The 12,812-nt window shown below is 46.0% G+C and overlaps 1 protein-coding gene across 1 annotated transcript in view; it reads right to left on the reverse strand.

The window, feature by feature from the left end:
- Nucleotides 1-12,812, reverse strand: part of PLXNA4 (plexin A4) — a 443,819-nt gene that overhangs the window by 36,300 nt on the left and 394,707 nt on the right. The window contains exons 21-23 of the mRNA XM_009998100.1: nt 11,904-12,172; nt 8,390-8,456; nt 5,344-5,490 (exon numbers count right to left, since the gene is read on the reverse strand). Coding sequence (XP_009996402.1) covers nt 5,344-5,490; nt 8,390-8,456; nt 11,904-12,172 — 483 coding nt within the window. The remainder of the gene's footprint in view (nt 1-5,343; nt 5,491-8,389; nt 8,457-11,903; nt 12,173-12,812) is intronic.

Consider the following 12,812-nt stretch of genomic DNA (forward strand, 5'->3'; position numbering starts at 1 on the left):
GTAGGGAAATGAAGCAGTGGCAGCAGGTTAGGACAGATTTTTGAAGTGTTATGGAGATCACACATGGTTCTGCAGACCAAGGTGTCTATGATCTGAGCTCAACTGAGGTGAACTGAGCAAGCTGTGTGGTGTGAATCAGCTGCAATGCAAACACCTGGGGGTTAGTTCCCCACATAAAGGCACTTAGTGATCATTAGAATAATCTGGGCTACCCTGCTAGGCATCTAGAGGCTGGTTCAGAAGGGCCAACATCTCCTGCGGGTGCTGATCAGTGCCCACCACACCAGCACCCATCATGCAATGTGGAGCATTGTCCTGCTGGAGGCTGACAAAGGTGGTTTGCTCTTATCATTTGGTTGTTCTTGAATTTCACAGGGTTCCAACTTTGGAACTTGGCAGAAAGACTCTTTCTGTGTGAGCTGCCATCATTCATGCCCTGGCTACAGTAGTCCTTGCTCTCCTCTTTTCCAGCTTAGTTGGAAGCAGGAGCAGGGAAGACAATGTTTCCAAGAGCTGTGCTGATAGAGGTCTCTTAGTGTTCTCAAGCCTAGATGGAGGCAGGTAATAGTACTTTAAACCCCTGAACTCCAGTGTGTTCATTTCAGTGACAGCCAAGATGTTCCTTGCAACATTTTAGGGAATTCAAGCAATGCTTAGAGAAACCAGCACCCTTCCCAGAGCAGAGTGGCTTTGATGTACATGCCCCAGGTTTGCTTCACACCTACACTCAGTTGATGTTTTCCAACTGTTTGCTTGTGGAACACACAGAAAAGTTAATTTCTCAGTATAAAGACTTCAGGAATTTCACAGACTGCACCTGTGTATTGCACACATTGAATGGCTCTTCATTGGAGATTGTCATGGACCCTATAGAAACCATCATTGCATCACAGATTGAAAAGCTCTGCTCCAACAGCCTGAAGCATCTAGTCATAAGAAGGTGTCTGCAATTGAGAGATTCCTACCACTTCCTTGGAAATCTTCCCAAGGGTTTCTTCAGTTCTCTGCTTAGCTTTATAAAGATTGTCCCTAGCAGGAGGTGACCAGGATGAAAAATAAGAGCATTGGCTTTATCCATCTAGCAGAGCTCAGATGCTCTGGTCTCACTGGAAGAGTAAGGTTTGTCTTGTGCTTCACTCAGGGTTGTCCAGAAAACAACCAATGTAAGTCAGAACAAATCCCATTGCTCCTGCAGTGCTACCTACCTATGTCAATACAGTCTTTGATGTCAGGCTGTGGGGAAGAGACCCCTGAGGTGGTTTGTGTTGTACTCCTGCATGATCAGTCACTCTGAGGGAAGCTTTGGGATGTTGATTTCTGAATGCATTCACCCACTACCTGCCTTTGAGCCCTGTGGGAAAGAGCTAACAAGGTGGATGAAGGGGAGAGGAGATTTCAGGGTCACTCAAGGATGTGCTGAATGATTTGCCACTGAGAGAACACCAGCACTTGTCACCATTGTTTTGTCATACGTTGAGGTCTGTGTCAGCATAGCCTAAGGACAGTGCCAGTTGTGGGGTCTAACTGGAGAGGTATGGACCTGGGAGTGAGCAAAGCAGCAATGTCTGAGCCCTGCTCTCCCACTGACTGTATGAGACCTTGAGGCATGTCATGTCACTGGATTAGTGTTTATTGACCTTTTTCTACATCCTTGGGCTTTTTTGTGTGTACCAGCCCATCCAGCCATGACCTGTCTCTAAGTGGGTACATACATACAATGCTCAGCACAGCTAAACCCTGCTCTGCATTATGGATTTTTTGAGTTAAAATAATAAAGGCACATGTTGTGATTATTCATGCAAGGACCCTGGCTCTGAGTTCTCTGCAGCATTCAAGTGGTCTGCCCTGAGACCAAGGCATTGCTACTGTTTCTATGCCGGGGACAGACACCTTGCTCTCCCTTCTAGATCAGGCAAAGGAAGGTCCAGGATGACTAGCACACTGCTAGGCTTGGCAGGGAGTGAGGAGGAGAAGGACCCCAAAAGAGGCCAAGCATAGAAGACCCTTTATAACTTGGTAGTGGCTCACTCCCTGCCACCAAAATTCCCTGAAAAGCCTTAACCAAAGGCAGCTCAAAGCATCTTTAACCATCTGGAATATGTTGTAAGGAGAGATGATCCCATGAGACTCTTAGCTCTGGATCTGCTGAGATGTGCAAGGGCCATGCAGAGCATGTTCCTGCTCAAGCTGTACTGGACAGCTCCTGCCTACCACCCCCAAGCACTTGTTGGCCAATGCTCTTGACACACGTTGAAGTCTTCCTCCCCTGCATCATTTGTACCAGATAATGAAGCTGACACAGGAGATCAAAGGTCTTTCATCTCCCAGTGCCAGCAAAGTAGTGGCAGTAGGGATCAAGGTTTTGCATCTGGACTCTGGTTTGGTGAATGTCTGAAAAATCATGGATTCTGGCAAAGTCAGGTGACAGTCAGCAGGGATGAGATCTTCATCTCTCTCATAGATGGAATAATCTTGCTGGGTTTTTAATAACACTGAAGACCAGAGGTGATGAGCACTGACTGCTAGCAAAGACAATAACACAAGAGGGTGTTTCTCTGAGATACATGGCTTGGGAGATAACCTACTGTTCAGTTGCAGCACATTTGTTCTAGCAAATCACATCTGTAACCAGCTTCATTTTCTACTGCACAAGGGAAAAATCCCTTGTAAATACAGATATGGTTACAGATTGCAAAGACCCTAGGACTTTGAGGCTTCTTTGGAGAACTGGAGGACCTGGCAGACAGCAAATTGGAGCTATCTGGTCTGGAAGGAAATCAAACTGAAACAATCTAGATTCAGTAAATGAGGTGTATATTGTGAAATCAGTAATTACAGTGCTCTGTCTTCTTTTTTTTTTTTCCTGGATAAGTCAATTTCTTTGGATCTGCTTCTCACTCAAACCATATTTGAAACCATGATGGCAAATATTTGATCATGACTAATGAAAGCTAAAGAATAAATGCCTTCTAAAAGAAGCCTTGTCTTCCTGGAAAAAAAATGACATGAAACTGCCTGTTTCCATGTGCCACACTGCTGGAATTGTGATTTAACTCAATCAAGCAGCCAATGAGCACTCATGAAACATGAACAACCCAATGGTAGAGAGCAGGAAACATTCAGGGAGTTCCTATGTTACAAATACAGAATTAGTTATTGCTTTATTTCATTACTATATATTTTTAATAAAAGGTGACAGACTGTCTAAGGAAGGTAGAGGATGAAGAAAATAAAACAGAAACAAAGAGAAAGGAAGAACACTCCTACTCAAATTCTGCTGCTTCTTAATCTCCTTCACCGAAGCTGATCTCTGTAAATCTGCTGAGATTCCTATCGGGATATATTTGTCTGCTCTTGAGATGTAAGAGGCAGAGCTGATTAACATCAAACGACACAAAGTGAATGGAGGAGAGCTTTGTTCAGGCTGGTGTATAATTACTACCCTTTGCTGGCTGCTTTATATCAAGCCTAAAAGGATCGGAGGGATTTCCTCCGATGAAAGCAATCGCTCCGTGTCTGCGTTTTTCTTCCTTTTGCTCACTCTCTCCATGTGAGATCAGGCCTCCAAATTGCTAGACAACCACACGTAAGAGAAAATCAGCACTTTGCTGCTGATTTAATAGGGAAGTCACGTTTTTAATATGCAAAACCATGGGTTTATTCAAGAATAAAGTCTGCACCCTCGTCAGACGTGGATTCTGTCAAAGCTCAGCTCTAGACTGTCTGTACTAACAGAAGAAAACCAGACATTTCTAGTATCAGCCCACCTGAGCTAAGATCTAAGACAGGTCAAGGAGCTAACATTAACTGGACACAGCTTTCAAAGCCAGCTAAAGTTAAATAAGATTAATGTCCCTGAGTTGAAGGTGCAAATAAAATAACCAGAGGATCTTCTGATCATCCTAAATTTGGGGTTGGGGTCTTTTGAGAACAAAGACATGGGAAATAAAGAAATTGCAAAGATCACTGAAGCCTTTGAAAGTGTTTTCCTTCCTGCAGAGACTCAGTGAACTTGGTGTGTCCAGGAAAAAGTGAAGGCTCACAAACAGTTGCAACAAGAAGCAATATCTAAAGCTCTTTAATTGATGCTCTTTAATCAAGTGGGAAAAGGATGTAATCCATGTAGAAGCTAAGGCTGGACACTTGCAACGTGTATCTTTCACCATGCAGACAATTGTGTTTTGAAGCAAATTACTCAGTGCCAGGAATTAATCTTCTTTCCCTTGAAATCTTGAATTAAAGAGCCTTTTTTGAATTCTCCTTGCTCAAGAAGAATGGATACATTAGCTCTCAAGAAGATCTAATATGCTTCTCCAATTTGAGACTCTAACATATTCTTTGACACTGAAATCTTCATTGGAGAAACTGATTGATTGATTGATTTTACTGATGAGGATTATTTTAGAGAAGATCCTTGCAACAAAGCCTCATAAAAAATATTTCTGCTGTCACTAGCAGAATGTCATGGGCTTTGCACTGATCCAGCACCACAGGGTGTCAGGATGGCTCTGGGCTTGCCATGCCATAAGCTCGGTGTCCCTCTGATCACAGGTGTCCCATGGCCAAAGACTGTCCCAACTTGCCCAAGCTCAGCACTGGGGACAACCCACATGGCCAAAAGCTGCCACCCTGGTCAGCCACCAGCCTTTTGTATGCTTGGGCTGGATCTGGGCAGCTCTACCACTGGTGCTGGGGACCAGGGAGAAAGGAGCAGGTGATGGGAAAAAGGAGAAGGAAGATACCCTGAAGGGATCCAAGAGGCAGAAGCCCCACCATGAATTTCACACTCCTACAGGGGAAGAATTTGCAGTGCCAACTTCACCTTTCTGCTGTAGGAAGAGGGGTACCTTTGACTTTAGGTCTTGGAAGTGCTGGAAGGCTGGGCATCACTCCAGGGAAAAGGAAGCATTTTGTCTGACAAAACAGAGTAAATTGCATATTTATGACACAAGGTTCACACTCATCTTCTAAATGCTCCTGGACCTCACCTAAACCAAGCAATGGTGAAGGACTGGGACTGCCAGCCCACCTTGCAATGAGTGCAGATGATTTCACAGAACACGCAAAGCCTCCAGGGAGCTGGAGATGCTCTGGGGATGGAGCAGGACAGAATGGAAGTCACTTGGAACCATCTGTCTTTTCAAGCATGCTCTTCTAGCAGAGGCTTGAGCCACAAACCTTGCTGTGTCAGGGATGTGTTAGTCAGTCTTCAACAGGGTTACCTGTCTGGATTGCAAGAATTGTCCAAGAGGGTCAGCATGTCCATCATTGACCTATTTTCTCTAAATCCCCTTTTGCTAGAAGAGGCTGGACAAGCCCACAGCACCTGCTCAGAGCACTCACCAGTGTCTTGTAATCGATCTGCTGCCGGATGAGCTTGTCCTCACTCAGTGAGTACCGGGCCTCCCCAGTGATGGAGTCAATGGGACCCTTTTCCATCTGCTGCTTGATGGCACAGAAGAGGGAGAACAGAGGTTCACCAGCACACTCCTGCAGGGGTGAGAGACAACCATGAGGTGAAATAACAGGAGCAGAGGGGAAAACCCAACCTGTGTAGCATCTCAATGGCTGCCACATCTTGCCATCCTCAGCCACTCAAGGCAGATGCACCAGTGGGATCAGTCTGTTCTGTACAGCCCAGGAACAGACTTGACCCTCCATTTCCAACTAGCACTTCTGAGTGTTCCACCATGAGATGAAGGTGTCCGTGCACCCTGGTAGTGCTGGGTAGTATCAGAGGCTTGTAGGAGCTGTTCAGATAATTGCCACCAGGCCAGAGCTTTGCACTGAAACATGTAATGATGGGTCCTGGAGAACCTGGAGACAGGTCTGAAAGGGATATGGACTGTTGGTGCCCTGTCATGAGTGTCTCAGCAGAGTCCACAATCTCCCTGAGCACTCACATGCTGGATGCATATAGGGATGCTCAGGAGCAGCTCCATGACACAGGGAAGATGTACCCCTGCATCTGTATGGTTGCATCCATGATGCCAGATGCTCAGGGCAGCAACAAGCAGCCCACAGGCAGGGCCAGCAAAGCACCCGTCTCCTTCATTTTTCCTTCACATCATTCACACTCATTGCATTCCTCTTCCCACACTTCTCCTGACCTCTACTCCCTTGCTGTCCTCCCTCCCACATTCCTTGCCATGCACCCATCCTTATGCTTCCTTCTATTTGCTGCCTTCCCCTCCTGCTCCCCACCTTGCCCTTTCCTCTTGCAGTGGGTCCCAAGTCAATGAGCAAGGTCATTTTCCTCTGGTGTAAATCCCAGCAAAAACAAGTTGATAATCTGAAGCAAAGTAACCCCTTTCTCAGTTCCTACACCTGTCTCCCACTTAATTAGCTTATCTGCCAGCAGCTTATTGCCTCTCTGTGCCTGTCTCTTGCCCTTATCAGGCCTCTGTTCAGGCTAAGGCAAGAAGACAAGTAGCTGAGTGGGGTGAAAAAAAACTATTATAAAAGCAGTGCTTTGGAGAGTCACCTCCTTATATCCTTTTCTGTCAGTTGAAAGCAGGAATCTGATACTGAAGTCACTGAAATTACCTTCCAGGGACCTTCAAAACTTTCCCATGCACCATCCGTGAAGAAATGCCCTCCGGTTGTGCCAGGGGAGGTTTAGATTAGATATTAGGAAATCTTTCTTTACCTAAAGGGTTGTCAGGTCTTGGAACAGGCTGCCCAGGGAAGTGGTGAAGTCACCATCCCTGGAGGGATTTAAAAGCCGTGTAGATGTGGTGCTGAGGGACATGGTTTAGTGGTGGATTTGGCAGTGCTGGCTTTACAGTTGGACTTGATGATCTCAAAGATCTTTTTTTTTTTAATAAAACAATTCTATGATTCTATAATTCTATTTATCCTTGGAGGTGGTAGTTGATGAGAAGCAGACATGGGCTGTCAGTGTGAGCTGGAGCCCAGAGAGCAACTGCATCCTGGGCTGCATGCAAAGAAATGTGGCCAGCAGGGCCAGGGAGGTGATTCTGCCCCTCTGCTCTGCTCTGGTCAGACCCCACCTGGAGTGCTGTGTACAGTTCTGGGGCCCCCAGCACAAGAAAGATACAGACCTGTTGGAGATGGGCCAGAGAAGGGCCACCAAGGGCTGGGGAGACCTTATAGCAGCTTTCCAGTACTTGAAAGGGGCCTACAGGAAAGCTGGGGAGGGGCTTTTCATCAGAGAAATAGTGATAGGACAAGGGGTGATGGTTTTAAACTAACATAGGGGAGATTTAGGTTAGATATGAGGAAGAAATTCTTCACTCTAAGGTTGGTGAGGAGCTGGAATGGGTTGCCCAGGGAGGTTGTTCATTCCCCATCCCGGGAGGTTTTTAAGGCCAAGTTGGACAAGGTTTTGTGCAACCTGGTCTAGTGGTTCCTTGCTCATGGCAGGGGGGTTGGAACTGGATGATCTTTAAGGTCCTTTCCAACCTTAATGATTCTAAGATTCTATGATTTAGCAGCTAGGAGTGGGGAGAGGGGTACAAAGCCCAGATTCTACCACAAAGACTGGCTCTGAGTTTGGTGTCTTGGTAATTTGCATGCTTGAGGCTCCATGTAGGTCCCTAAGAAGAAACTGCCATCACCCAGCAGCCAGTGGCAGGTCTCAAAGGCCAAAAGACTAATTTTTTTACTGCACATCACCCCAAGGAGACTGTCCAGGAGGAACAGGAGGGCTCAGGGGTATCTCAAGTCCTTTCACTCCTTTGTTGACCAGTGTCCTACAAAGCTCATGCTGTCACTGGGATACAAAGCAGCAACCTCAGCCAGTGTTGGGTTCTGGAAACAGGAGTCACTTTTACATGGTGTATGGTGTCCAGCCCTCAGTACTCAGAGGGTGCATGGCCATGCAAAGGGCAGGCTGGAGACAGACTAATGCCAAGAAGACCTTGGGCTCAGGCCTAAATTAAAGTAAGCAGGGATCTGGTTATGGTCTCCATAAAGTAGAGGAGGTACTGGATAAGATGGAGGCACTGGGCCTCAGTATTGCCTCTGAACTGGGGTGGAAGGAGATCTTCAGCCACTATGCACTGAAAGGTCACCACATGATGGAGATCTGAGTCTGCTACATAACAGAGTGTTTTCCATGCAGGTCTCCATCAGCCTCTGAAATCCTTCACATTTCAGCACTGAACCTTTGATCCCACCTCTGTACAGGAGTGAGACCAACAGGCTGCCTCTCTAAAAAAGTGTTCTCTTTGATCTCCATGAATCAGAAAACAACCCCTCTCCTATTAAACAGTGAGCTCCCTCTAGAGAAACAAACCAACCAACCAACCAAAAAAAAACACAAACAAGCAAAAAAAAGCATTTTTCTTCATAACTGGGAAGTCTTTTGCCCTAACCAAATGTCACCAAGAAGAAATTGCTCGTCCGGGCATGATGCTCCTCTTACCTTGAGAAACTTGTACAGAAGGAAGGTGAACCAGTTGGTGAGCATTTTCTCAGCCACAGATTCTGTCCTAAAATCAGACAAGGAGAAAAAAATCAAATTGGAAATGAGTTATTCATGCTGGTTGTATCAAAGGGCAAGTCAAAAGATTGGCTTTGTGCATCTTCCTGCAAGGATCTCTGAGCCCCATAGAAAGTCTGACATGATACCCTCAGGACTAAGCACATCCCATGTTCTCTGGTTTATCTTTGTATTCAAGAAACCTGCAGGTAAATCCCTACTGCCCTGTTGATTCTCCTGTGTTTCATCCCTTTGTGTCTGTTTCTCAGTTTCTCCATCAGTGAAAGGGGAACAACAACATTTGAGGGAACCTTTTCAGAGGAGCTCAGGGAGGAGAAATCCGTCAAATATGAGGAGCTCCAAGTTAGGCCATATGACAAGTAGTCTATATAAATACTTAAGACAGACAGATTTAAATCACCAGATAGTAGTTTTATAGCACTGACTATATCCCTGGTATTTGGGAGTGATTACACTTCTTAAATGTGGTGCATTCACAGAGCTCATCCTTTTGCCCTTGAACATGGTCCTCAACTAGACAAAAAGCCATCCTGAATCTTCAGGGTGACCTTTTCTATAGGACTGAATCAGACCCATAAATGTGATGTGGAAACTAGAAGCACACGATGAAACTTTGTTGGCTCCAGTATATACACTGGTGATGCTAAAGAACAAAACAAGTGTTCCTGCCTGGATGAATTAAAGTTGGTCTTCCTAGTCCCAGTAATCACCTCAGCCATGCAGGGGTTCTTGCTTAGAACTGCACCTTAACTTTCCTGACACCTTCAGCCTAATGTTGATCTTAATTCCCCTGGAGACTTGCAAGGGAAGGGTTTGCACAGCTGGAGTTATATGTATGGAACCAGCCAACAGCCTGGAGGCTGTTACACCAACACAGAGCAAGTGATGGTCCTTTTCTGAGCTAAATGCAGCTGATCTTTAGCCTGGTTTCCATTGGAACTTCTCCCATCTTGTGGGCAAATCTCACTTAGATGGTAGGGATGGTGAGGAATGATAATAGGGCTGTCTTCTGTCACTCCTTTCTTGCCTGCAAACTAAGCAAGAGGTGATGTGGTCCCAGTTTGCTGCCACAATAATGCTGTGGTAGCAAACAAACCCTTTGTCTACAGTGATCATTGCTGGGTCTCTGCCTAGAGGTTGCCTCTGTCCATACCTTCCTGTTTGCCCTGTATTTCCTTCCATCAGCATCACCTAGCTGCTGTCCTCTATTGGTCATGATATGATGCTTAATTCCAGTAATCCCCATGCTTGTCATGGTCTCAGTTCCTCACAAGGAATGACACCCAGAAGAGTGCTCCTTCCAAGATCCCTGAGGTGACACCTGGAACCCATCACATGCTGCAAACTTAACATGACTGTGAGAAAAAAAAATATTGGAATCTCATTGTGTTATTCCTCTCTACCCTGACAACTCTGATCTCTTTGAGGCTGTAGACATCATATGGGATGAACACTAGACACAAGTGAGGTGGGAAAATCATTCCATCCAGCTCCTTCCTCCAGTCAAATACCCTAAAAACCAACACTGCAGAAAGGTGTTGAAAAATTCCCTTCCTTCCATAGACTCACAGGGAGGGGGTGGGAGCACCAAGTTGAATCCAGCTGCTCCAAATAATTGTATAAGGGCCTCAGACCAACATCTGACCCAAGGTACTGAGCTATCCACAAGTTCAGCAGTAGGCTATGTTCTGGTGATACTTGATGCAGGATCTCCATCTCAAGGCACAAACCACATCTCTGACTTCTTATGTTTTTGTAGCTTGGAATAGTGGAAGTACCTTCTTTGTTCACTGGCTTTCCTTCCAAAGGCCATATTTCATTTCCAACAAATATAGCTAGAGCTAGAAAAGAGCTGGAAGAAGGAGAAAGAGGAAAGAAGGATGCTCAGGACAAGACAGGAATGAACAATCAAGGAAGACAGAGAGATGGAGAAAGGGGAAGAAAAAGGAGAAAATTAAGGGAGGAGACAGCTGGAAGGAGGCAGTGCCTCAGCATCAGAGAAGAAGTTCAGTGGGGAAGCCTGGGGACAGCTGGAGGGAGGTCACCAGCCTGGCTATAAGGCTTACATCACATCAGGGAGTCAAATGACACCAAATCAAAGTCCAGTCTCTGCCCCTGGCATTGCTGCTCTGAATGCCAGGAAGTGCCTTTTGCTTCTTTTTTTTTTCATTGGTTCTCCACAGTGGGCTGTATGCTGGAAGAAAAGCCTTCCAGAAGGCACCAGAGATGTCTTCCCTGCCCAAGCTGTCCATCCTAATCAGCTGAGGGCTCCTCAGAGTTGGATCTGAGCAGTGGCAAAGGCCACACAGCTCCAGAAGTTCTCCCCTCCAGGTCCAGTTTTACTTAGGGTCCTTGATTCAGAAGGATTAGTTCAGACTGTGCAAAGAAGGTGAATATGATCCTAAAAGGAGAAGGGACAACATTTCCCTGGGCAGGCAAAGCACATTCATTGCAGAGCAGTTGATTTCTAATCCAAGGGTTCCCACAGAATTGCAGAGTTTAGACCATAGAAATGGGCAGGAAGCAACAACTAAATCTGTGCCCTGCATGAAACCAGTTCTGTTGTCCTGCTCACGTCTTCTCCCATCTTCAGCAAGGTCTCAGCACCACTGCTCAGGGAGAGAGAGGAGATCCCACAATGAAGCTGAAGAAAACTCTTCACGTATCTGAAGTTAACTCATGAATGAGACACAAAGCAGGGCAGTTCACATCCCAGGCAGGAGACAGCAGCAGATGACTGACTCACCAGGGATATAAAAGCCTGCTGTGTGTGATGTAGTTCCAGGCCCTACACAAAGCAGCTGGAATGTTCAGGTTAAAACGAAACATAAATGAACATCTCAAGCACACAGAGTTCAAAGTAAGGATTAGGAAGCTCAGGCCCTTGCTGCCCTTACAAAGCTTTCTAGAAGACCCACATTAAAATCCAGAGGTAGCTTATTTATGTGACTTTTAATCATTGACTACTTTTTGGCCAGGGAGATGGAGCAAGATCTACACACAGACTTACGACAAGGGAAGGAAATGAAGTTTCAGTGGTGGGAGGAGGAGGGAAGTTCTCTACAAGAAGGCATGTTCTGTCAGGAAGTCTTAAATCAGCAGGTAACCAGAAAGGGAGACCAATTCAGTCTTCACTCAGCCCTACCATTGGAGATGTCCCTGGTTATTGTAAGGGAGTTGGAATAGATGAGCTTTGGAGGTCCTTTCCAACCCAGCACATTCTATAATTCTGTGATTCAAACTTCTTTGCAAACAGCTTGATGCCAACCTTACGGGGTCATGTGAACTGTGGCTGGATACCCTCCTCATTCCACACCCTGCTTCACCAAACCCAAGCACGTTTGCCCCTTTTCTCCAAAGATGACCAGCATGCTCCTGTCAGGCAGTGGGACACAGGCTGCCCAGCCCAACTCACTCCAGCCCCAATCATCCTTACCTCCGGAGCAGCAGCTTGGGATGGTTCTTGCTCTCCAGATTTTTGTCTATGAGGTCAGCCAAGAGCTGTTTGAGGACATCAGTAGCATACTCCAGCTTGCTCTGCAGCACAGTCATGATCAGTGAGGCCACATTGCCACGGTCCCTCATGGAGAAGCTGCGCTGGGACTCCAGTGTGCGGATGAAAGACAGGAGGAAAACCTTGTTGTTGATGAGTTGGGCGAAGAGCTTCAGGCCTTTCTCCACCCGTTCCTGCCTATAGCCAGGGACCTGCACCAGAAGAAAGGAAATGTAAATCTTTCCCTCGTTCCCACTGTCAGACTTTCCCAAATGGATCACACGACCTTTGCTGCCTTCTCAGCCCTCATCACTCCAGCTCACCAACTATGCATTTGGACATCAAGGGCAATTTCTGAAACAGGGAAAAAGGAAAAAAAAAAAGCTGCTTCAAACAGCAAAGACAAAAAAAAAATATTAAAAAATCTTGCATTTAGCAGGCAGGTGAATCCTTCCTTCTTCATCACAGAATAGTCCTGTAAAAAGGAAGAGACTCCATGAGCTATCTAATGATTAGGAACCCTGAGGGACCTCCTAGCCACAGCCAGATGACTCTTTTCCAATCCTGTTTCCCTCTCTGAAGAATACATAAAAAAGTGATTATTGGTGCCTAGATGTGGTACCACCCCATGTTACATTGTTATTGTAGTCAGACTGAAGTCTCACTCCATCTAAAATGTGGGTTTTTTTCATCCCTGCAAGAAGCCTCCTTACAGAGGGTTTTGGAGTTCAGCTTTAAGAAGGTGAGAGAGGCAGAGTGGAATTGAATGGGGAAGAGATCCTGGGTTCAGGTTTTGAGGAGATGAAGAGAGGCAGTGGCTGAGATGGTTCCCAGGCAGCTGGGCCTTGGTTT

The sequence above is a fragment of the Chaetura pelagica genome, unplaced genomic scaffold, assembly GCF_000747805.2.
Source record: "Chaetura pelagica isolate M959 unplaced genomic scaffold, ChaPel_1.0 scaffold224, whole genome shotgun sequence".
NCBI lineage: Eukaryota > Metazoa > Chordata > Aves > Apodiformes > Apodidae > Chaetura > Chaetura pelagica.